Source organism: Populus nigra, chromosome 12 (genome assembly GCF_951802175.1).
Source record: "Populus nigra chromosome 12, ddPopNigr1.1, whole genome shotgun sequence".
In the NCBI taxonomy this organism is placed as follows: Eukaryota; Viridiplantae; Streptophyta; class Magnoliopsida; order Malpighiales; family Salicaceae; genus Populus; species Populus nigra.
This window is the reverse complement of record NC_084863.1, coordinates 13,549,630-13,575,491: the sequence shown is the minus strand read 5'-3', so window position 1 is coordinate 13,575,491 and position 25,862 is coordinate 13,549,630. Positions and strand designations below refer to the sequence as shown.

Sequence of the window (25,862 nt, the reverse complement as noted above, 5' to 3'; positions counted from 1 at the left end):
TGCAACGAGGTCAACGCCTGTGTAGATTTCTCTCAAGAAGAGAGCAAAATTATCTAGAGATAAACGTTCAAAAAAAAGAAAAAGATACAACATATTTGACTCGGCCGGGGTGTGGTTTGACCAGTTCTGTAGATCGAATTTGGATTCAGTTGATCAAAAACCTAAACCGATCCAAACTGATTAAAAAATTAGTTAAGATGTTGATCCGATCTGAGTCTGTTAAAAACCTGGGTTGACTTGCTCCTAGTGAACCTGAGGTGAAACTCAAGTCAAAACTTGATGCTCAACTTATTAATTTTTTTTAAAAAAAATTTAGTGTCTAAATGATATCGTTTTTATCTTTAATTTTATTTGTTCAACTTAGTTTGACCTCCTTGTTACGTGACCCTGACCTTGCTCTAGGTTGGGTTTAAAACCATTTCTAATGGAGCTTAAATAATCATGTTAAAAGTATAGTTGTAAAACCCGACCCGAGACAAGACCTTGGTAATGAATTAAGAGGATCGACTCCCAATAATATTTTTTTAAAAAAAATTCAAAATAATATTTTTTTAATCAATTTTTTCAGAAAAAAATCTATGAGGGCTGGGTTTTCATCAGGTCAGACTTGGATCAATTTGGCAGTGAATCAGCCCAAATTTTGTCCAAGTTTTTTCTTCTTCAACTATGATGAATTTAGGCCCCGTTGTGGTCAGGTGTTATACAACCGTGGTTAAATGAGAGAATTTTATTATTTTCAAATTGGAAAGAGAATTTCTTTAAATCATGGAAGTTAAAAAAGTTAATAATTTAATTTGCAGAATTTTGACGCACGGAAGGGATAAATTAATATCAGGCCTGCAGCAACAACTACTCTGATGAAAAAACCACCCAATTGGCACTTGAGGGTCTGGCTTAGTGGTTAATCGTGTGACTTGTTCTGTTTCCGTCCCGAGTTCGATCCTCCATGTACACGTCTGTCACCCCCGCGATGCCTTACCTGCTCACTGAGCTTGCAGGATGCTCATGGGAATAGTCGTGGTGCGTGCAAGCTGACCCAGACACCTCACGATAAAAAAAAAAAAAAAACCATCCAATTGCCATGTGATGATCAAGACAAGAAATATTACGATCGTGCTGTGATCCGACTCAACTAACTTAAAATTATAATTATGGCGCCGCCGGAAAAAAGCATCAACTACCACCGGTTAAAATCTCATGAAATTGCAGCAGCAGACCTCATTGTATCGTCTGAGATAATTTTTTGTTAGATGATTTTAAAAAATAATATAAATTATGTTTTAGAATTTTATTCAAAAGTTTTTTTTGAATTAAATTAGTTTTTTGATATAATATTAGAATCTTGACGATTAAGTAATCATGAATTTTGATTTTACTTTTTTTATTTATTTGATAAAAATTAAGCATAAGATAATGTGGGTCTATACAAGCCTTAAACCTAAAAAGTTTTCATTTAAAAAAATATATTAAAAAATAATATAAATTATATCTTGAAATCTCACTTAAAATATTTAAATTGAATTGATTTGTCAACATAAACAATGTTTATCCTATTTTACTAGTTCAAGGATTTGAGGCTGGGTTAATCATGATCAAGAAGTTTAATTCAATCAATTTTTTAATTAAAATTTTATATAAAAAAGCTAAATTAATTCAGTTTAATTTTAAATTGAGAAAGTAAATTTGGATTAAAGAGTTTTAAGTTGAGGTATTGCTTTTTGATTTAATAAGTATTTTTAGTTTGATTTGGTTAGGTTTATTTTTATTTGTTTTCGATTAGTTTTTTTTTATTTAATAAAATCTGAAACTTAAATTCAATGAAACCGATTGTTTTTTTTTTTAATTTTTATAACTAAAATTATCAAGAATATTTCAAAAGCACTCCAGTTTGGTTAATTTTGGATCAATTTTTACAAATATTCAAATAGTTTACTCGCAACCATTATAGACATTGATGGTGCATGCAATTGGAAGTAATGCTAGAAAGCCTTAAGCTGTTCCGCAGGCACATATTTGGCGTCGCTAGCTAGGGGTAACCTAGGGTTTTTTTTTTTTTTACTATATATATATATATATATATATATATATATATATATATATATATATATGGTTATATATATGGTTTTCGAGTATCCAAGAATATAAAAGATTAATGGAATTGGTTTGGGAAATTAGAGAGGTGTTTTTGGCTTTATTTGGATGTTTTTCGCCTAAAGCAAGATAAAAACTATTAGGCGAAATTTAAAAGCTTTTAACTTTTTTTGAGAATTAATTTAAAAGCTTAATTAGAATGCTTTTAAATATAAATCTATTGTTAAGAAAAATTGAATGAGACTTTCAGTTATGTATTATATCGAGGAGTGAAACGTATTAATTGCTATCTAATTAATACCATTTAGACTAATTTATATATATATATATATTACACTTATCTAATGATTTGACAACATGCCATGTTGAAATGGTCAGTCAATTGATTGTTGGGTCAAGGGAAAGGATACTAGAGAACAATATATATATATATATATTAAACTCAAGGAGAGAAAAAAAAAGCATAGGTTATATGTTCCATACATAGTTTGAGAGTTTTAAAAGTTTATTTGGTTTTAGAAAATATTAAATCAATATTTTTTAATAGTTTATTTTAAAAGTTATCCAAAATATTTAAAAGTTAGTGTTGAATGAAGTGGTCAATTCTTCTCGAACTCTATGGTTAATTAAATCTTAGTTTATTTTATTTTTCTAATGGGAAGGTTGGAACAGTGATTAACGGGAATGTTGGTCTCAGTTTAGGTAAAGGATCAGTGGACGCATTCATAATATTTTATTTATTTTTGTATTTTAAAAAAAATTAAATTTTTTTTTTATTTCAAATTATTTTTCCCATGAAAGTCTACCCAGGAGTAGGCAGATGATCATTGGACAAGTCCTTTATCATTAAAATATTATGGAAATATAGGCAGGCCAAGATACTTAACACTAGAAGATGTAGACCTAGCTCGAGCATTTTCTGCCTCTATAAATAGCCTTCCCTCAAATTTTAATTTTAATTTTTTTTTATTTTAAATTAATATTTTTTGATATTTTTAGATTATTTTAATATATTAATATTAAAATAATTTTTTTAAAATAAAAAAAATATTATTTTAATATATTTTTAAGTAAAAAACACTTTAACAAGCAACCAAACACGCTTAGAAAAACTTCCTTCTACCCCATGGATTTACACCGTGTATTTCATCTTTAATCAAGTGAATTCATTCTTGCCCGAAGATGGTCGTCCTCCCAAGCCAATATAGTTGCAATTTGAAATTGAAATCACTCTGTATATGCATATTTATTTATTTATCTATTTAATAATCATCAATTTTATATTATAGATCCTCAAGGGAAAACCCTCAATTCAGTCCCAAATATATAAATTTTATCAATTAAATCCCAAGAATTTTAAAAAAATTATCAATCAAGACTTCTGTTGATGTTCATTAATATTTTTATCATTTTGGTTTCAGATTAATATTGTTTTAGTGCGTAAATATGCACATTAGACCCTAAATTTAATGTTCATTTATTTTTTCTTAATCAAATCTTATTTAAATCAACATCATAATTTTAATACATAAAATATGCATAGATATATAAACTACGCATGCATATTAGAAAAAAAAAAAAAAAAGGGGATGAACGCGATGCGTGTAGGAGATGTGGATAACGATCTATCCGTTGATCTACTGCTCGTTGGCAGACTGGATGGATGTTATTGCTTCATGCATCCAAAATTATGAAGCTCAGAATAAATGTCTCGAAATATTGAGCCTAACAGAAATTCTCGCTCATAAGAATCTGACTAAAACAAATAATATCTTGCAATTGTAAAAAAAAGAAAAAGAAAAAGATTCCTCTTAATTCAAGATGTGTACGTGACGTGATAACCTTTTTTTTTTCTTTTATATATATGTTTGGTAGTATTTTTTAATTAAAAATTTAATTAAAATAATATTTTTTTATTTTTAACAAACCAACACATTAAAATTATTTAAAAAAAATAAAAAAATAATTAAAAAACATTTTAAAAAACAGAAAAGCAAAAAACTTAAGTAGTAATTGAAAGTTCTAGATATTTGTTTTTCTTTGAGTTGAAAATAATTCGTATTGAAAAGTCAAAAGGGAGGTATTAATTAATTAATTGGAAGAAGCGGCGTCAACTCGACGTTACAGTCAAATTTGAAGGTGGGAAAGTCTACGTACCTAGAGTTTTCAACACATTTAATTTTAATTGATTGATTGACTTCAAGACATTTTACATTTACTTCCCGTTTATATTTATATTTTAAAAGTATTTTAAAATTTTTTATATTTTATATTCTTTTTTTAAATTAATATTTTTTTTTATTTTTAGATCATTTTAATATGTTGATGTAAAAAATTATTTTTTAAAAATAAAATAAATATTATTTTAATATGAAAAATAACCACAACCACTCTTTCAAACATACATTTAATATTTAAGTTTTTATTGGATGAAAATTTTATAATTTTAAGAGTAAGATAAATATGAATTCTTATTTTCTATATATATAAAAAATAAATCCAAAAACTATCAAAAATATATAAGAATATTTTCAATTAAATTAAGAAATATATATTTTTTTATTTCTCTCTTGTTTCACTCTTTTATTTTTGTCAATTCTTTTTTTTTCAGAAGTAAATATAAGTATTTATTCTTTAAACACAATAGTTTTTTTTTTGTTCATATTGATACTAACTAATTTCTATTTAATATGATCTTTATCTTTGAAAAAAAAATGTTATGTCCTTAAGATGTATTATCAAATTTACTTAGATGATAATTTCTCTTTATTAATATTTTATATTATTCTCTTACAAATTTTCTCAAGTAAAAGCTCTTTAAATTTGAAACTTGTATAGATTGACACTGTCTTGTATTATTAATTAATTTTAATGAGAAGATAGAGTGGAGATGATAAGATTTAAACTCATAATTGTTTAATTAATAAAATTTTAATATTATATTAAAAAATTATTTTATTTAAAAATTTAAATTATTAAATTAAATCACATAATATAATTTATATTATTTTGTGAAAGGAAGATTTAACATTATTTGACATAATTAATTACACGAGCTGCAATGCTTGTCCAATGTCCATATCATCTTCTCGGTGGTAGTGGAATTCTCACTGCTCACCAATACTTTTTAGTCGAACCAATAAAGAACACGGAACGTGGAAGCCCATTAATTTTCTTTAACACTAGATCTAAAATTTGCAGCAGCAAATTTTTTTCAAGAAGACAGGGCAATTTCAAAACTCAAAAGCTTTTTCTTTGCCATGCTGTTAAGTTCGCCAGAAATTTATGTATTATATGGAAATTTATCATGATTGGATATTCTTTTAATTCTTTTTATCATGATAATCATGTAAATTTTTACTGAGATTGTTACCACCATGCAAGGAGGGTTACCCTAACATTAATTAAGCAGACTTTTCAATGCCGTCCAAAGTCAACCACTATACGCGCCTGGATTCATCTTCTAGATAAAGCACTGCGTGTTCAAATTGAATTTTCATAGCAGTTGACACACCTTAATTGTACAGCTATAAATATCAAGTTCTGAGCTTTACATGCACCACACAATACTTTCTTTCATCTGAAATGGCATCCTCTACAAGGAAAAGCCAGTTAGTCATTGTCTTGCTAGGAATTCTAATTGCAGGATCAGCTGTGCCGAGCCATGTTGTAGCTCAAAATTGTGGCTGTGCTGCAGACGAATGTTGCAGCCGATGGGGTTACTGTGGCACCGGCAATGACTATTGCGGCACCGGGTGTCAAGAGGGTCAGTGTTTCCCGGCAGCCCCCACCAACGATGTTTCAGTGCCTGATATCGTGACCCCAGAGTTTTTCGGTGGGATCCTTGATCAAGCTGATTCAAGCTGTGCTGGGAAGAACTTCTATTCACGAGACGCGTTTCTTGAGGCTCTCAATTCATACTCTCGGTTTGGTAGGATTGGTTCGGTTGACGATTCCAGGCGTGAGATCGCAGCTTTCTTCGCCCATGTCACCCATGAAACTGGACGTAAGATTAATTTCTCATCATCCATCTTCCAAGCTATCTTTGACTTTTTATATATAACAAAATGTGTAGCAAAGGAAACAGTTCTTGAATCAGATACAACTGGTAACTGATAAACAAAATATCCATGCAGATTTTTGCTACATAGAAGAGATCAATGGACCATCAAGGGACTACTGCGACGAGGGCAATACGCAATATCCATGCAATCCTGATAAAGGTTACTACGGCCGAGGACCAATCCAACTATCATGGAATTTCAATTATGGACCTGCCGGAGAAAGCATCGGTTTTGATGGATTAAACTCTCCTGAAACTGTGGCCAATGACCCTGTAATTTCATTCAAGACAGCTCTGTGGTATTGGACTAACTCTGTCCAACCTGTAATTAGCCAAGGGTTTGGGGCGACGATTAGAGCCATTAATGGCGCCCTTGAATGTGACGGAGCAAATCCTGCTACTGTTCAAGCTCGTATAGGGTATTATACCGATTACTGTAATCAACTGGGTGTGGCTCCTGGAGATAACCTTACTTGTTAGGAGAAAATCCCAGTTTTCTTTTTTTTTTTTTCAAATAATAAACAACAAGAACATGTATAGAACATAAGAAGCTACGCTTTTCTTGTTCCATTTATAAAATATCTATTAATCTTTTTTCATGTATAACTTTTGGCGTGCTCGTTTTCTTGGCTTTTAAGAGGAAATGTACTGGAAAGTTGCCAATACCTTTCCGATTTTATTACTAGTGTGAAACTTTCCGGCACCGAGCATCTTGATGCTCGGTTCCAAGCCACACATATATATGGAAAAAAATATATACACGAAACATTTATAAGAAAATTGACTTAAAAATTAAAAATAAAGTCTAACACAAATGAAATGATTGAAATAAACCGAACATTAATTAAATCCTACATCATTTTGTCATTTATATTAAAAAAAAATATTCCTATCATGTGAAGATATACAAGGAAATTAGAGTTAATCCACGTACACATGATAAATAGATATTCCAAGAAAACTTTTATTTCTAACATCGCTTCATAAATTTCTTACATTTCAATTTCTATTATCATTTTGTCTTAATTATAACAAATTGCTGCATCGAAGTATAATTCTACCACTGGAAAATAGTTGAAGTAATTAACATTAAACTCTCCGTATAATAAACTAAGAATTCAACTCGAGACTTAGCTCATAAATTTCATTGAGTTTAATAACCTTGTTTTTTAAATTTTATTTTTTATTTATTTAAATAATTAACAATATAAAAAATATAAGGGAGGGTCCTAAACAAAATTTAAATTAAAAAAATAAAACAAAAATAAATAAATAAATAAATAAATAAAATGGTTTGACTTAAAAACTTAAAAGAAAAATACAAAAAAATAAAATAAAAAGAGAAGCAAAGCATGTTTAGGGATTGCAAGAGACCAAGCCAAAGTGACTGGCTCATGCCAATGGAACAAAAAAAAACCTTTGTTATGTAAATTTTAGATATTTTTTGCATGGTTCTATATCTTTTAATTGTTCTTTCTTATAAAAAATCATGAGAAATCAGATATTAATTTGATAAAAAAAAATATGTAATTGAATAAAAAGGTCCCAGAGTGAAAAAAACAAGAACATTGCGGATCCAGGTTCCTTTTCTCCAAATCTTTTAATGTAATGTATAATGTTTTAATTGCCACTTAATGCAACTGGAAGTACACAACTACTACCGAATTATTCTAAAAAATATATGAGAATATCATAGAAGTTATTTTTTAAATTATTTTTTATTTAGAAATATATTAAAGTAATGTTTTTTTTGGTTTTTTTAATTTATTTTTGATATCAATATATTAAAATGATTTAAAAATACTAAAAGAAGTTTAAAGCAAAATAAATTTTAATTTTAATAAAAAAACAATTCAATCTCAATGCTGAACACCCCCTCAATAGCTTGTTGCTTTCGTAAGATTACCATTAAATCAATAAAATATCGGACAAGTCTAAAATACCATCACTGGCATGAAGAATGAGAGGTAATTATGTAATACACCAAATATTTATCTTAATTGTGTAATTTAATTATGAATTTTCATGTGATTTTGTTTTAGTAAAATTATTTCAAGGACTAATTTCATTTTACTCCGTGAGATTTGAGCTAGTTTCTCTATGCAAAGTTTTAATTACATCAATGTTATGTGTCCAAAAATCTAAAATGTTTAAAAATAAAGTTGATATCAAGGTGTAAGTTGATGTCAAGGTGTTTGATAAGTCTTAATTTCTCAGTCCAGGTAATCTAATTTATTTTTTTAATAAGATGTCTGGTAACTTAAAAATATAAATGATTGGTAATAGTTGGTGGTATCTGATAAGTCAAGGTGACTAGTAACTGTGGTAGTAATAAGTGGTGTCTAGTAAATCAAGGTAGATGTTATTTATAAAATACTCTGAAAATATATATGTTGAAAATATTAAGAATAAAGAGATTGTGAATTTAGTGTTTGAAAGATTCATGATATATTTGTAACCTATGAATCTTGTATTTTTTATGGAGATGAGGGGCTAAAATATAATTTTATCATTGTAATATTTTGAGTTATATTTTATTTAAAATAATATGTATCTATAGCAAGTATTGGACTCAAACAAGGTGTTTGAACCCTAGTAGAGGTGAAAAAAGGATCAAACGTGCTGCTTTCACCAGGCATGTTAGGCTTGGGGGTGCCCCCAAGCACCTTGCATGCTGGCAGCACGTCCAACCAAGTTTTTAGGCTTGCGCTTAGCACTTTAGGTGATTGGGTTAAACCTAGCACCAGGTGGGCATCACGCCTAGCACCAGTTGAGTTGGGCATGCCATGCCCCCTGCCCAGTGTACGCGCCAATGCATTAGTATACACCCATAGTGAATGCATGGGCTCAAGATGTTGCTCGAGCCCATATCCACTGGAGGTGGGCTCGGATACCACGCCTGAGCCCATACTCCTTTTGTTTATTAAGTTTCTTCCTGGGTTTCAGGCCCGTTCCCTTCCACCTTGAAGCAGGGTGAGCTTCAGACCTTCAGTGCTATTGGTTTGCTGATTTTACGACTGCACGCACATACTATAATTATAATGCCATTAAGTAATTAATCATGTATATTGTTATAGATTTATTTTTTTTAACAAAAAGAAGGATTGAGTAATTATAATATCTTAGTATATTTTCTATTATAAAATAATACATTTATGCTAATAACCCTAATTCTAAGAACAGGTCCATATATTTATCAAAATCTAGAATTTATCAGCTTTATAAGAAAAATAATGGAAGCAAATTATCGAATATAGCAGGATTATAATATGTGTCGTCTATATATAGAGATCAAATCCGACAGCAACCGTTTCATTGAAACCAGATGTGTCTTCGTGAGACTTTCTTGCAACCTTTTTTGGCATGTAAACTATTTTCTTTTTTTCTTTTTCTTTTTTATATAAAAAAAGTAAACTATTTTCTCTATCATGAGAATTGGTTAATTACCTATAGTAGGCTTGCATTGTTCATGAATCATGATCATCATACGTCAAGATTTGTGTGCATTGACCTAGCAAGTACAGTACTTCACTACTAAAAACTTGCAAATAGATCTTGGTTCTACATTTTAAAGGAAATTGTGTGTCTTAATTATAGAAAATTAATAGAACTTTGGAGATTATATGGGTTAATTTCCTGAATGAAATGAAATGGACTAGGATAATCCTGCGAGTTTTTAAATTTTTTATATCATCATATCAAAATCATTTAAAAAAATATTAATTTTATGTTTTTTTAGATGAGAAATAATTTAAAAATCAAATTGACAAACAAAGTAATTAATGCAAAGCAAATTGGATGATGAGTTTATTTCCTTTCTAAATTAAAAGATAGGTGTTGGATTTATTTCCGCTTTTTAATTCAAAGATTAGATATGTTTTAAGTAAATTATCCAAAATAGTTGCTTAATCTATATATCTTGCTTTTGAGAATTTTATAGTTTATGTATAGTAATGGCATCTTATTAATTAATTTTTTGGATCCATTTAAAAAAAAAAACAGAAATAAAGAAAAGAAAGAGAAAATAAAATGAAAAATACAAAAAAATTAATAAAAATATCTGATTTTAATATTTATTAATTAATTACTAATTTAATCACGGGGCAAGAAAATTCTCACATATTTATTAGTTAATAAATTTCTATTTTTCAGCTGCCCTATGCCCCAAAAGAATTGAATAGATGAATAATATTTGTCTAGTCAACAACTACTATATATAAAGGAAGAAGAAGAAGAAAATCATAAAACAAGATCATTATAACTTGTAAAAGCTACAAGATAGAATAGTTGGTGGCTAATATACCACAACGTCGACATCAAAAGCAATGGCCAGACGATGCCTTCCTTTTCTTTTGTTATTGCAGGTTTGGTTACAGCTTGCTTCCGCCCACTCCATTGTTAAGTTTCTTCCTGGGTTTCAGGGGCCCCTTCCCTTCCACCTTGAAACAGGGTGAGTTTCAGACCTTCACTTTCACTGGTTTACTGATTTTATTACGGCACACGCATGCCTAAGATACACGTAAATCTTGATCTAAATTGCATGCATGCAATGGTGGGTGTACTTGTGGAGTTATCAGGTATGTTGGAGTGGATGAAGCGGAGGATGTGCAGCTCTTCTACTACTTCATCAAGTCCCACAGGAATCCGAAAGACGACCCTCTCTTGCTTTGGCTAACTGGTGGCCCTGGCTGCTCTGCGTTCTCTGGTCTTGCTTTTGAAATCGGTAAGAGAAGCGACAGCAGCTCACTCAATTACAGATATAATACTGAAATTGAAATGGACAGTCACTATAACTATATATATTGAGTTTATCCAGAGCCATTGAAATTTCATGAATTTCTTATGTTTTATGTGCGTAGGTCCAATAAGATTTGAGGAAAAGGAATACAATGGGAGCTTACCTACATTGGTTTTCAATCCATACTCATGGACACAGGTGAGATAACCTTTTGTATCAAGCTGGGATTGCTAGGTTTGAAAGTGCATTTCTGTACAGCATTCTTATAGATGGCTGCGCTGTTGATTAATTTTCAGGTCTCCAGTATAATATTCTTAGATTTGCCTGTTAGCACTGGATTCTCCTATGCAAGAACCCCACTTGCTCTTCAGAGAAGCGACTTCAAACAAGTTTCGCAAGCTGAGCAATTTCTTCGAAAGGTGAAAACTTTCTGTTCCGTTTTGCAGTTGATAGGCAGAATGTGGATTTATTTTTATTGTTTTTTCTTGATTGCATTATATAGTGGCTAATGGATCACCAAGAATTCCTCTCAAATCCAGTTTACATTTCTGGTGACTCCTACTCAGGCATCATCGTTCCAGCTGTTGTTCAAAGGATTTCCAATGGTATGATACCAAATTGGCCATTATGGTATCGAAATGACAGGGTCTGTTTGCATTTTTTATAATTGCCAGTTTTTCTTTAATCTCATTCGAGATTATCTTGAAGCAAGCTGTTCAATGGTTGCAGGGAACAATGATGGTATCAAACCACTAATAAATCTCAAGGTTCATATTATATATTCCATTATTTTCTTTCTTATTAAAAAAATGCCTATTTGTGGAAAAATAACTGGACTATATGTATTAAAAAACTTGAAGAAAAGAAAAACAGAAAGAAAACAAGAATTTACTTTCATGCTTGCATCTAAGATTTGCTGATGGAAGTGGTGTTTTAATCTGTATGGTTGCAGGGATACACACTTGGGAACCCTTTTACTGATCCTACTTTTGATTTGAACTCAAGGATTCCATTTTCTCATGGAATGGGACTTATTTCTGATGAACTCTATGAGGTGATCCACTTGGTATTGTAATGTCTGTCTTACTAGCTCAGAGCTATGTCTAACTAATGCCACAAATTGCTTCAGTCATTGAAGAAAAGTTGCGGTGGAGAATATCAAACGATCGACCCGAAAAATTCAGAGTGTTTGAAAAACCTAGAGGCTCGTGATGAGGTATTGTGTGAATCCCCTTCGATGCTTTTCCTCGGAACTCATTGTTAATGCAGATACAGCCATTTGCTTTTTCAGTGCATTTCAGAAATTGAGGAGTCGCATATTTTGTTACGCAAGTGTCCTAGTGATGCCCCACGTCCGATAGAGACGTTGGGCAAAAGAAGATATCTCCGTGAGAACCCTCAAGAATTCCTCCATTTCAAACCTGATCTTCCTACCATCGGATGTTGGGTAATTCCCCTTCCTCTTCCTCTGATATGCAATATGCATGCATACATACTGCTGCAGGCAGAAGCTGAAGACAGCAAAACAAAGAAGGAAATTGTTAAGACAGGACAGAATCATCTTTAAAGCTCCACTCATGTAGCCAGTTTTGTCACAACATCACAAGATTATGAAATACAAAGTTGACAGAAGAACATCTAGGAAAGAGATAATTAGCACAGCATTCTTTTTATGAATTTATGCAAGTTTGTTTCTTGGTCCTTTCCTTATTTTGAGAATTGTCCTTCATGCCTACAGAATTATGGATTTCTTCTTGGTTCATACTGGGCCAATGACGATAAAGTCCGCAAAGCACTCCATGTGCGAGAGGTATGGGATTGAGAGGAGAGTAGCAAGAATTTTCAGTAGCAAGAAATCTTTAAGAGAATAATGCAACCCTGTTTTGATGCAGGGAAGTATAGGGGAGTGGAAACGATGCAATTATAATTATACTTATGAAATTAACAGCTGCATTAAGTATCATATAGACCTTGGCATAAAAGGTTACCGCAGATTAATCTACAGGTTTTTTTCTTCAGATCTCACATGTTAATTAATTATAGCTTTTTCCCTTAATCCTTTGGTTGATATCGTCTCTCCTTGTGCTGAGCAGTGGCGATCATGACATGGAGGCACCATTCTTGGGAACTCAAGCATGGATAAGATCTTTAAATTACTCTATTGTAAATGACTGGCATCCATGGCACTTTCAAGGTCAAGTTGCAGGGTATGTTCTTCGAATGAATATTACTTTTGATCAATTTGCTGGTATTCTGTAACTCTTCTCTAGCTCTTGATTTGCCTGTTGAAAGAGCATATTAAATGAATAAAAAAGATTGATTTAGATGTTTGACTTGAGCATGTGCCTGCAGATACACGAGGACCTACTCCAGTCAATTGACATTTGCAACTGTGAGGGTAAGGGATTTGGAAATTCTCCATTTCTGCTGCACAGAGAATTCTTATAGTATTAATCTCTTGCAAACTTCTCTGTATTTCATTTATTTATATATTTTTGGCTAATTTGTAGGACGGAGGGCACACTGCTCCAGCGGACAGACCCGCAGAATGCTTCGCCATGTTTAAAAGGTGGATAAACCAAGAACCTCTGTAACTATGCTGTGACCAAAATCGCTGTCATGGGAATGGTGATCTTATAAATAATAATTTTTTAGTTTAAATTTGCATGTTATTGCACACATTACAATAAAATATTTAAATTTACAATAAAGTTAAAACAAAATTCTAGTATCCAGCTTAAGGATACAGTAGAATATCATAGTTATATTTGAATCAGACAAGATCCTAGAATGCATTTATAAAGACATTCATTAACCTTAAACTAAAACTAATGTATATATAAATTAATTAATTGTTAAAGATATATGCACAAAAAAAAAGATATTATTGCCAAGAATTAAACACTTTATCCTTAAAATTAAAGTACTCGTCATTTGATGCAAATGATCTTCTTGGATTTTAATAACTTCACTTTTAAAAGATGTATGGAATAAAGAGATTCAAAATCTCTATGTGAAATATCATAACCTGAGCTCTTGAATAGAGTAAAAACTAGGCAAAATCAGAAGGCAAAAAACTATTGTAAGTTGTGCAAAACTAATTCATTAGTGCATGGTGCACTCGGTAGAGTTTGATGAACCACCATGCATGCTTCTCTCTCTCAACTATCTAATTAGATTAAAAAAAATCATTTAAAATTTCACCAAAATCATCAACTTGCTTGTCATTCAATTTCATATCATACATTATAAAACATGTTATTCATTTTTTTCAGGTATAAATAATTTCTTCGTTTGTATGAAACTAAGTAAGAAAATTTAAATTTATAACTTAAAAAATCTTATTAAATATAAAAACATTAAAAATAATAAAATAAGAAAAAAAATCATCATTTCAAATGCGTTCATGTCCAGGTGAACTACAAGTTAGGCTTCGAATTCAGATTGCAAACTTTTATAATTTCGTACATTCATTCCCATAAAAATCTCACCATTTAGCTAGAGTTTTTTTTTTATTTCTTGTTGTCTTCACAACCTCAACATCAAATAGCCCTTCTGCATCCTTAAATGATTGAATTATGAGCTAATTTTACACATTTCACTTGTATTAGACATCATCATTTCTAAACATTAATATAATCTAGTTTTAATATTGACATTAACCTTATTAGGATTATAATGATAGTAAAAATTCAAATAATAAATTGTTGCATATAAAGGTATATGGAGTATATAACTATAAAATTCTATATAGTTATATAATAATGGAGTTGAAGTTCTCATCTTACATCAATAATATTCCATATAGGTATATAACTACAAAATAATAAGCAGAATATTAATAATAAATTATGAAATCATTATCATTTGTTAACTAATTATAACATAATTAAGATAAAAGTGAAATAAATATATTGAATCAACTTGTAGTAGTAAATAAACAATCAACAATATAGATAATTAGTAGTTTAATATCTTTTTTTCACAAAACCAAAATTAATGATTTTTTTTTACTTGATCCATTGCTTCATATATAAAATCCATAATTGGTTTCTCATCTGAATCAACTAATCAAAGAACTTTAACTAGAGAATATATTGTCTTGATATATATATATATAATGACATATCAAAATCTAATGTCCAGAACACAATTTTGAATTCGTTTCCTTTCTTCTATTCTTGAAAACCTACTTGACCTCCACTATTTAGAAGTAAACATAGTGTTTAAGTGCATTTAATAATCATTCAAACATCTTAGAGTCAAGTATGTAGTAGCAAACTGAGTGATAGCAAGCCTAATCAAATCATTTTCTTTTGTAAACTGTCTTAGCATGGAAATACAAATAGTTCTTGAATAAATATACGAGATAATCCTCCTCCTTGAATCAATAGTTACTTAATGGACCTTAAGATTTTTCTCAAAATCTTTCAATATCAAGTTGATTCAATGAACAACACATGATATACAAAACAACCTTTTTCTCTTTCTCATCAATAATTGTCTTGTTACCTTATAATTTGCAGTATTATTGGTAATTACTTGCACAACACTTTCCTCTCCAATCCTCTCCACAATAATATCCAACATCTCAAATACCTTATTAGAATTCTTGGATATATTATAGGTATTCACCAATGATAAAAATATATCCTTTTAGGACTATTAACCAAAAAGTTGCAAATAAAACATCTATTCTTATCTCTTCAACCATTAGACATCATTAAACAACTAATTTTTTTTCCATTCTAGCTTGTACTTTCCAAGCAAGTTCATTGTATGATCTACTTCTTACTTCAAATACTTATTTTTAATATCATGGTAAGATAGATGATAGAAATTTAACCCATGCTATGCAACCAATTCAAGTGCCTTGATAAACTTAGAGTTTTTAACATAGTTAAATGAGCACTAGTGTAGAAAAAACTTATAATTTGTTGATATGCTTTTTCTCTGGGATCCTTTTTTAGAAATTGATTGATGGTAGTTTGTGTATTTTCACTCCTACTAACTGCTTTTCTTCCTTTGTCTTTTGAGCTATTTTTTTTTCCCTTCATCTTTATCATCTTTTCCAATATATTGAAGAGTCTTGCTTCTTCTATTTTTAGTTGCTTCTTGATCTTTCACCTAAAAATCCAAAATCATCTTCTTTATATTTTCTAGTTCTTACTGGCATGACTCAATATTCTTATAAGTGTAAGTCAAATGATGTTTGAAATAGAACCTCTATTGGAAAAAAAATTTAACAATACTTGCACTTGATTTTTCTTGAATTCCTATCCATAACCATATCATGTTGCCATCTCACATCAAGCCTATTGCTGAATGTAATTTTTTTAAATATCATGTATTTAATAATTTAAGAATCAATTTAAATCAGCATTGTAATCAATTCAAACAAGATTATTAAAACCTAACTGTAATTAATTCAAGCAAGATTGTGAGGACAAAATTTGCAAGCAAGCAAACAAGGTTATATGAAATAGAGCATTCCAAAACAAGTATATGTGAGGTAGGACAATCTAAGTTTCTAGCATACAGCTAAAGTATTAAACTAGTAATTGACTTTACACTTTCAAAACAAAAATGATATAACATTGAAGTGAGTTACTGGAAAACTAACAAAAGAAAATAACATAGCAAATCAAGAAGAAAAACGAGATGGAAAAAGAAAAAATCACATAAATTCTCGTAAAGCTATTACTCCAGGCTCCCAACGATGTATGGACTCTGAATTGGCCGAAGTGGAAGAAGGGTTGAGATGAACAGCAAAACACTTGGTGGAGAAAAAGAGATTTAAGAACTTAGAAGAAGTGAAACACACTTATTTTTGTAATGAAATAGGGAAGTATTATATTTCCAATGAAAACATAAAACTAATATTAAAATTACGAGTTTGTCGATTTTACCAAGTTAGAATAATTTCATATTGATTTTATCAGTTTTCGAGTTTTTAAAGTGATTTTGCATAGTAATTATATGTTAAGTCATAAAATCATATAATTTTATAAGTTAACTCATAATTTTAACCATTTTTATTCAAAATATTTAAGCTATTACATTTATTTTATATGTAAAATATGGACAAAACCTTAAGAAAATAACAAACTGGCTTGATTTTAAATTTAAAAAAGTTAAAACTAAAATTGAGAGTGAAGGAAGCAACTTTAAAGGACTAGTCTATTGGCCCTTGGTGGGTTGGAACAATATTTTTATAAATGAAAAAAAAGTATTAAGAGCATCGACATCGATTAATTTTATGGATTCAAATGTAATCCAGCACTGAGATATTTTTTTGAAATTGCAACAGCTTCATAAAAGGCAAAATAAAATCAATTATAAAATTGAATTCTCAATTAACATAATATACAGGGATAAAATTAAAAAAAAATATTTTTAAAAATATTTAAACTTGTCAGACTTGCGAATCAACAATCAACCAAACCTGTGAACGGGTGCATGGACTTTATCAAATTTAATAACATGATTTTTCTCTAAAACTATTTTTTTTAACTATATGAGAAAAAAAAGTAGAATATAGAAAAAAATCAAGTTGAATTGAAAAAAAAATAGACATGTCATTAAACCTGAAATCCAGTGCAACTTAGGTTACCCTAACAAATCGGCAAACCATGCTAACTTTATAAAAAGGCAAAATAAAAAAAAACAATTATAAAACTAAATTCTCAACTATCCTAATATTAGAAAAATAAAATTGATAATTTTTTTTAAAAAAACATAACAAAAAATAAAAAAGAAAAAGAAAAAAGAAAGTAAAACATCATGGTTTACTATTGTAATTCATATTTATTTAAGTGTTAGTGATTAGTGGTTTCCTCCATAGTTATTAAACTTGGACTGACCTGGCGGGTCGACTTGAAACCCAGTGGACCTGGAGGCTGGACTAATCCGGGTTTGTCAAAAGACCAGCCGGTGCAACGACTCAGTCAAACCCAATCGACCTGGCGGGTCAACTCGTGACCTAGGTGAGACCTGGGCGAGACTCGAGTTTTTTTTTTTCAAATGTGAAATTTGAAACCTATTAGTATATATACTTTATGTTCTCAAGAAAAAAGTTATATTTTTTCAATGTGGGATAAAAAAAACTTTTTAATTTAAATACTTCAACTTAAAAGGATAATATAATATCTTTTTAATGTGGGATTTGAAACTTATTATTATATATACTCTATATTCTCAAGAAAAAAATTATTTTTTTTCAATATGAGTTTTGAAACCCATTAGTATATATACTCCATGTTTCCAAGAAAAAAGTTATTTTTTTTCAATGTGAGATTTGAAACCCATTAGTATATATACTCTATGTTCCCAAGAAAAAAAACTATGTTTTTTTAATGTGAGATTTGAAACCCATTAATATATATATTCTATGTTCACAAGAAAAAAAACTATTTTTTTTTAATGTGGGATAAAAACTCATTAATATATATACTCTATGTTCCCAAGAAAAAAGTTATATTTTTTCAATGTGGGATAAATTTTTTTAAAAAATATTCTTTTAAACTTTATTATTTACAATATGTATAATCTATGTTTACATATATTTTTTTTTAATTTTTTCATATAAAATATTAAAACTTTAATTTTTTTAAAATTTTTCCGGATTGATTCGGGTTGACCCGAGTTGACCTGGGTTGACCTATAAAACTCAAGACCCGACCCATTGACCGAGTCAACCCCCGAGTCAGATTTAATAACTATAGTTTCCTAACATCCTCTAATATTAAAAAATAAAATCCTTAAAATTTTTTTAAAAAAAATCATAAAAAATAAAAAATAAAATCACATGTTAAAAGATAAAAGAAACAAAAAACAGCGTGTTTTAACTTTTTGTTAATTGCCAAAACTAATTATGAAGAAAGCTACCGCGCTTTGCGACGTGCTTTAGATTTTGTTAATAATTTAAGCAGTTTAGACATAGTCAACTGTCTCAAGAATATTAATATAATAAACAAGTTTCGTAGCAACCATATCAGAACTGCTCATCTGGGAAAACTAAACTTTTAAGCAGTTGTCGGCTACTAGCATACCTCAAGAAAACTACATCGACACCAAAACAAATGGCGAAACAATGCCTTCCTTTGCTTTTGTTATTACAGGTTTGGTTACATCTAGCTGCCGCCCACTCCACCGTCAAATTTCTTCCTGGGTTTAAGGGGCCCCTTCCCTTCCACCTTGAAACAGGGTGAGCTTCAGACCTTCACTTTCATTGGTTTACTGATTTTACTACTCTATGCATGTACATAAAATGCTAAAAAATTTGATCAAAATTGCATTCATGTAATGGTGGGTTTGTGGAGTTATCAGATATGTTGGAGTGGATGAAGCGGAGGATGTGCAGCTCTTCTACTACTTCATCAAGTCCCAGAGGAATCCTAAAGACGACCCTCTCTTGCTTTGGCTAACTGGTGGCCCTGGCTGCTCTGCCTTCTCTGGTCTTGCTTTTGAAATCGGTAAGAGAAGCGACAGCAGCTCACTCAATTACATATATAATACTGCAATTGAAATGGACAGTCACTGAAACTATATATATTGAGTTTATCCAGAGCCATTGAAATTTCATGAATTGCTGATGTTATATGTGCGTAGGTCCAATAAATTTTGAGGAAAGGGAATACAATGGGAGCTTACCTACATTGGTTTTCAATCCATACTCATGGACACAGGTGATATTGCCCTTTGTATCTAGCAGGAACTGTTAGATTAGAAGGTGCATTTTCTACAATATTAATCTTATAGATGGCTGCGCTGTTGATTAATTTTCAGGTCTCCAGCATAATATTCTTAGATTTGCCTGTTAGCACTGGATTCTCCTATGCGAGAACCCCACTTGCTCTTCAGAGAAGCGACTTCAAACAAGTTTCGCAAGCTGAGCAATTTCTTCGAAAGGTGCAACTTTCTGGTCCGTTTTGCAGTTGATAGGCAGAATATGTGGATTTATTTTTATTGTTTTTTTTCTTGATTGCATTATATAGTGGCTAATGGATCACCAAGAATTCCTCTCAAATCCAGTTTACATTTCTGGTGACTCCTACTCAGGCATCATCGTTCCAGCTGTTGTTCAAAAGATTTCCAATGGTATGATACAAAATTGGCCATTATGATATCGAAATGACGGGGTTTGTTTGCATTTTTATTTAATTGCCGGTTTTTCTTTAATCCCGTTCGAGGTTATCTTGAAGCAAGCTGTTCAATGGTTGCAGGGAACAATGATGGTATCAAACCACTAATAAATCTCAAGGTTCATATTATATATTTCACTATTTTATGCTTGCATCTAAGATTTGCTGGTGGAAGTGGTGTTTTAATCTGTATGGTTGCAGGGATACACACTTGGGAACCCTTTTACTGATCCTACTTTTGATTTGAACTCAAGGATTCCATTTTCTCATGGAATGGGACTTATTTCTGATGAACTCTATGAGGTGATCCACTTGGTATTGTAATGTCTGTCTTACTAGCTCAGAGTTATGTCTAACTACTGCCACAAATTGTTTCAGTCACTGAAGAAAAGTTGCGGAGGAGAATATCAATCGATCGACCCAAAAAATTCAGAGTGTTTGGAAAATCTAGAGGCTCGTGACAAGGTATTTAACCATAACTATACTGTGTGAATGCCCTTCATGTTTTTCCTTGGAATTTCATTGTTAATGCAACTAGAGCCATTTGCCTTCTTAGTGCATTTCAGAAATTGAACAGTCCCATATTTTGGAACGCAAGTGTCCTAGTGTTACCCCACGTCTGATAGATATGTTCGGCAAAAGAAGAAATCTCCGTGAGAACTCTCAAGAATTCCTCCATTTCAAACCTGATCTTCCTACCATCGGATGTCGTGTAATTCCCTTTCCTCTTTCTCTGATATACAACATACATATATACAAGAAAAGAATTTGTTAAGGAAAGAATAATCTTTAAAGCAAAACTCATATAGTTTGTTGCAACATCACAAGATTATGATACAAAATGTTGACAGAAGAACCTCAGGGAAACAGATAATTAACATAATGTTCTTTTTTATGAATTTATGCAAGTTTGTTTCTGTTCCTTTCCTCATTTTGGGATTTTTCCTTGATGCCTATAGACTTATGGACATCTTCTTGCTACTTATTGGGCAAATGACGATAATGTCCGCAAAGCACTCCATGTGCGAGAGGTATGAGATTGAGAATAGTAGTCAGAATTTTAACTAGCAAGAAATGATTAAGTGAATAATGCGATCCTGTTTTGATGCAGGGAAGCATAGGGGAGTGGCAACGATGCAATTATAAATCACCTTATACTTATGAAATTAAGAGTAGCGTCAAGAATCATATAGACCTTGGCATAAAAGGTTACCGCAGATTGATCTACAGGTGGTTTTTTTTTTTTATTCATATCACATACTATGACACTATATAGTTGGTTGATATAGCCTGTCCTTTTGTTGATTGAACAGTGGCGATCATGACATGGAGGTACCATTCTTGGGAACTCAAGCATGGATAAGATCTTTAAACTACTCTATTGTTGATGACTGGCATCCGTGGCACTTTCAAGGTCAAGTTGCAGGGTATGTTCTTCAAATGAATATTAGTTTTGATCAATCTGCTGGTATTCTGTAACTATTCTCTAGCCCTTAATATTCCTGTAGGAAGAGCCTCTTAAATGAAGAAAATGGGTGATTTGGATGTTTGTGCGTGCAGATACACGAGGACTTACTCTAGTCAACTAACATTTGCGACTGTAAAGGTAAGGGATTCAGAATTTCTCCATTTTTGTTGCACTGATGATTCTAACATATATATTATTGGACTCAATTTCAAGCTCTTACTTTGTACTTCATTGTGGCTAATTTGTAGGGTGCAGGGCACACTGCTCCTGGATACAGGCCTGCAGAATGTTTTGCCATGTTTAAAAGGTGGATAGTTCAAGAACCTTTGTAACTAGGCTGCGACCAAAAGCGCTGTGCCATTGCATTGGCCAAGCTGAATTTTATAAACACAAGTCATGCTCTGGGTTCTGAAAAGAGGAGATAGTGTTGAGTCACCAAAAGAGGAGAAAAACTGAGTACAGCAGAGAGCTGAATCTCTTGTGTACTGTGAGCTGTGTGCACTTCCTGTTTGTGAAATTCTTCTAACATCTTTACCCATGTTATTATCGAACTGTTGAAAATATTAAGTGCACTTTTGGGATTGTTGTTTGCTTACAATATTTCGGCAACAAGAGCACATGTTTTGATTTGAAGCACATCAATGCAGGCATGTGTTGGGGATTCCGGCACCCCATGCGCGGATTGGTGGTGTACTGATATTTGCTCAAAGGAGGGTAAGAACACTAAGACACAATATTTTATGTGGTTCGGCAAATCGCCTACATCCACAGGAGAGAGTCCATATTATTAGAGATTAGAGAAAGGATACAAAACAAATACATGGAGGAGGATCACTCAACTCCCAGCTCACACACTCTGCTGCCCATGGCAGCAGCCCCTCTTTCTCTTCTTCTCTTCACGTTCTCACACACTCTCACTTCTCTCACCTTTGTTCTCCACAAGACATGCCTCTTTATAGGCATTTCTTAGCACCCTTCTCCAGCACATGAAGGGGACAATGGTCCTGAAATCATGCCACTAATTGTGGCACTAGTGGTGCTTCCACTAAGCCACAATTAGTGGTAGGGTATTGCCACTAAATGATAATATCCTAACAATCACCCCCTTTGCCATTTGTGTGGGCAATTGTCTTCTTGCTTCTTCAGCACAAGCTTGCATTTTGCAGGTCTTCCAAGCTTACCATTCTGAGAGCGTCTTCAACACAACATTCCCCTTCGAGCGTATCAACCATGCTCGGTCCGGAATGATTTTTCAAGCCTTACACCAAGGCTTACAACACCCCCTCAAATGAATATTCCCAAGTGCGACAGTCATTGCGTATTTCAATGTGATCACAAGCTCACCACTCTTCCAAGAGTCTACTCGTCCAAGAGTTGCGTCTGCCCTCTGTTCCACCCTAGGAACCACGCCTTACTTCTCCGTGAGTCTCTCGCTCTTAGTCGTAAGAGTTCAGGTAGCTCTCCATCTTTAACCATGGGGGCAGCCCATTAAAGGTTGATCCATATCTGTCTTCATACTCTAAGTATTACAATGCCATTACCGAGCTCACCACCTTGACAAGAGTCAACTCGTTCCCGGAACCTGCGCATGCCCTCTGCTCCTTCATAGCAGCCGCGTCTTAATGCTCCACAAGTCATCCACATATTGTCCAAGACAAATGTCTTCTAGCTCATTGATCTTTAGCAAGGGGGCAATATCCATGAAAGTCAATCCTACATTTGTCTCCATACTCATCATAGCCACTTCATTGGCTATACATCTGTCCAAGTCAATCCTACATTTGTCTCCATACTCATCATAGCCACTTCATTGGCTATACATCTGTCCACTCATGTCTAACCATTACATTGGCTCTAGGGTGTTCTGAACTGGGCTCATATCATGACCCACACACCTTCTTCTTAGATGTCTCCGCTTGTCGTCATGCGGCGGTCGAAACTGGGGCTTCTATCATGGCCCTCACACCTCTAAGGTGTCTTTGCCTTTCATAGGCGGTCGCATCCTTCTTTAGCTGAGATGCTTCAAAGTGGCTCCAAAGTTCTCTACCACCATGTGTACTATGGGAGAGATTACTGTCACTGATTACATAGAAAGAGAAAGTTGCGGTACACTCCTCGCAATGTTCAGTTTGATTTCTATGTTTGGAGCTTCTGTGCCTTTCTGCTTGACAGCTCCATCTACACCAACTCTCTTTGGTGTCTTCGTCTTTCATCATAGGCGGTCGCCTTTTATCACAGGCGTTTGCACCTCCTCAATTAGGTGTCTCTACAACAACTCTCTTTCCATTCTTGCATGCATTTGAAAGGTCTTCGCATGTTGTCTTTATTAAGAGCATAAGAGACTTCCTATTGTACAAACTTTAACAGTCTCTGCTCTGAGCTTCATCTGGGAACACTTCTTCTCCTTGCACCTGTTGTCTCATTACAGTACCTCGTTGGATCCTACAGGTACTCCAGCACAATCTCCGTGCACCCTCGTGCAATTTCTGTTCTCCAGATTTCTCCCTATTCCTTGCTTATGTTTGACAGCAGCTTATCCTATCACAACACCTGTCCAAGTCAAAATAGGGTGTCAATCTTTATCCCTTTGCTGTATTTCTCTTCCATTATCAGGGTCTTCATCAATTCTCCCATCGAGAAATCATAGTCATCGAATCTAACTTCTTTGGAGAAATCACCACTCCATCAGATCCTTGAACATACGGAACCCAATTGTTCCCTTGTGCCGCCATCCTGCTAGTCTTCAACTGTTTCATTACAAACTGCTATATATACGAAAATAGTACCGTATGGATAATCCTTCCACTAAGCAAGTTTCCAGGAAAGATTGGAGGGGTCACACTGGTCCAGCTTAAAACTCAACCTCCTAGACAGAACTTCTTAGGCCATATTTATCCATCGTACTGTCTTTCCGTATATACAACCATTTGCTAGCTTTGTCCCGGCTTTCCTTTACAAGTGATCTGGAATATACTGGTTTAATACATCATTTCTCAACATCTGGCGAGACTACCAGTGCTTAGATTCGTCAAGATTGGTCTTCGTCAATTTCTACTCTTCACCTCAAATTATCCACATGATCAGGTATCCAGAGTGACCCAATTTTGCCTTCCCTCAAGGCAGTTAAAATTCTCCCCACTTAGCAGTCTAGCACATGTAATTGGGTAAACATATGCACCTTTCTCTTCTTCATCTCTATCAACCACCACGATGACCTTCAGATGCCTCCTGATCGGGCAATCTTTCTTCATAATTCACCACCACCACTTTTGGTCACAAATCTCAACGATCGGACCGTACCATTGCATCCGGAAAGATCAAATTAGCTGGAAACAAGTCTGAAATCGTTCAAATCGCATTTCAGATGGCTAAGATTTGATCAAAACAATTCTGGACTGATGAACGGCCCAGATTCAATCTCAAATCCGGTTACACGTAGACTCTGCTACACAGAATCTTATCCCTCGACTCGCGGCTCGGCTCCAAAAACGGTTCGGCTCAACTCGGCTTGCACTGATGACGTGGCATGTGGGTCCCACAATGCTGACGTGTCGATTACTGGACGCTGACATGACATGCTGACTGGACGCTGACGTGCTGACATGGCATGCTGACTGTGTATAGTGGCATCATGATTACGTCATCCTTATCTGGCTCTGGCACGTGGGTCGGGTCGTCTGGTATTCGGGTCGGGTCAGCTCATCCGGGTGAAGAAAACGCGTGTGACGCGTGGGCAGTCTCCTCGCCGGTGCGTGAGGACTATTCCGTCGTCGGATTTCGACGCGGTTTTCAACAGTGGCTTCGTCTCTTCCTCCTCTACACAGTGGTATGGTCAAAACACAATTTTGACAACTTTTATTTTTGAGAAATATCAAACACCACTTAAACCATATGCTCTGATACCAATTGTTGGGGATTCCGGCACCCCATGCATGGATCGGTGATGTACTGATATTTTCTCAAAGGAGGGTAAGCACACTGAGACACAATATTTTTCGTGGTTCGGCAAATCGCCTACATCCACGGGAGAGAATCCATATTATTAGAGATTAGAGAAAGGATACAAAACAAATACATGGAGGAGAATCACTCAACTCCCAGCTCACACACTCTGCTGCATATGGCAGCAGGGCTGCTGCCCATGGCAGCAGCTCCTCTTTCTCTTCTTCTCTTCACGTTCTCCTACACTCTCACTTCTCTCACCTTTGCTCTCCACAAGACATGCCTCTTTATAGGCATTTCTTAGCACCCTTCTCCAGCACATGAAGGGGACAATGGTCCTGAAATCATGCCACTAATTGTGGCACTAGTGGTGCTTCCACTAGTGCCACAATTAGTGGTAGGGTATTGCCACTAAAT

The 25,862-nt window shown here is 33.1% G+C and overlaps 3 protein-coding genes across 4 annotated transcripts; all 3 read left to right on the top strand.

The window, feature by feature from the left end:
- Nucleotides 1-5,610: 5,610 nt before the first annotated feature.
- LOC133668989 (endochitinase EP3-like) lies at nucleotides 5,611-6,760 on the top strand. Its single transcript, XM_062089006.1, has 2 exons — nucleotides 5,611-6,097; nucleotides 6,228-6,760. The coding sequence occupies exons 1-2, from the start codon at nucleotides 5,677-5,679 to the stop codon at nucleotides 6,632-6,634; spliced, it is 828 nt and encodes a 275-aa protein (XP_061944990.1). The 5' UTR covers nucleotides 5,611-5,676; the 3' UTR covers nucleotides 6,635-6,760.
- Nucleotides 6,761-10,385: 3,625 nt separating this feature from the next.
- On the top strand, nucleotides 10,386-13,553 carry LOC133668988 (serine carboxypeptidase-like 3). The gene is made up of 14 exons (XM_062089005.1): nucleotides 10,386-10,604; nucleotides 10,732-10,877; nucleotides 11,014-11,090; nucleotides 11,189-11,311; nucleotides 11,395-11,497; nucleotides 11,622-11,659; nucleotides 11,845-11,946; nucleotides 12,022-12,108; nucleotides 12,184-12,339; nucleotides 12,631-12,702; nucleotides 12,785-12,897; nucleotides 12,986-13,099; nucleotides 13,245-13,290; nucleotides 13,403-13,553. Exons 1-14 carry the CDS (start codon nucleotides 10,480-10,482, stop codon nucleotides 13,484-13,486), a joined length of 1,386 nt encoding a protein of 461 aa, XP_061944989.1. The 5' UTR covers nucleotides 10,386-10,479; the 3' UTR covers nucleotides 13,487-13,553.
- A 5,321-nt stretch (nucleotides 13,554-18,874) lies between these two features.
- Nucleotides 18,875-22,101, top strand: LOC133669405 (serine carboxypeptidase-like 3). Of its 2 annotated transcripts, XM_062089525.1 has the most exons (14): nucleotides 18,875-19,098; nucleotides 19,221-19,366; nucleotides 19,503-19,579; nucleotides 19,680-19,802; nucleotides 19,889-19,991; nucleotides 20,117-20,154; nucleotides 20,237-20,338; nucleotides 20,414-20,500; nucleotides 20,592-20,747; nucleotides 20,995-21,066; nucleotides 21,147-21,265; nucleotides 21,349-21,462; nucleotides 21,596-21,641; nucleotides 21,752-22,101. In XM_062089525.1, exons 1-14 carry the CDS (start codon nucleotides 18,974-18,976, stop codon nucleotides 21,833-21,835), a joined length of 1,392 nt encoding a protein of 463 aa, XP_061945509.1. In that variant the 5' UTR covers nucleotides 18,875-18,973; the 3' UTR covers nucleotides 21,836-22,101. The 2 variants fall into 2 exon arrangements, with proteins under 2 accessions (XP_061945509.1, XP_061945510.1); XM_062089526.1 differs by lacking the exon at nucleotides 21,752-22,101 and having other exon boundaries at nucleotides 21,544-21,641.
- Nucleotides 22,102-25,862: the final 3,761 nt, after the last annotated feature.

Excerpts from the sequence above, each read along its gene's own strand:
- LOC133668989 (XM_062089006.1), top strand. The coding sequence starts at position 5,677 with ATGGCATCCTCTACAAGGAAAAGCCAGTTAGTCATTGTCTTGCTAGGA. Across the intron at positions 6,098-6,227 it reads TGTCACCCATGAAACTGGAC|ATTTTTGCTACATAGAAGAG; the intron begins GTAAGATTAATT and ends ATATCCATGCAG.
- LOC133668988 (XM_062089005.1), top strand. The coding sequence starts at position 10,480 with ATGGCCAGACGATGCCTTCCTTTTCTTTTGTTATTGCAGGTTTGGTTA. Across the intron at positions 11,312-11,394 it reads CTGAGCAATTTCTTCGAAAG|TGGCTAATGGATCACCAAGA; the intron begins GTGAAAACTTTC and ends TGCATTATATAG. Across the intron at positions 11,947-12,021 it reads TTTCTGATGAACTCTATGAG|TCATTGAAGAAAAGTTGCGG; the intron begins GTGATCCACTTG and ends AAATTGCTTCAG.
- LOC133669405 (XM_062089525.1), top strand. The coding sequence starts at position 18,974 with ATGGCGAAACAATGCCTTCCTTTGCTTTTGTTATTACAGGTTTGGTTA. Across the intron at positions 19,099-19,220 it reads CCCTTCCACCTTGAAACAGG|ATATGTTGGAGTGGATGAAG; the intron begins GTGAGCTTCAGA and ends TGGAGTTATCAG. Across the intron at positions 19,580-19,679 it reads ATCCATACTCATGGACACAG|GTCTCCAGCATAATATTCTT; the intron begins GTGATATTGCCC and ends ATTAATTTTCAG.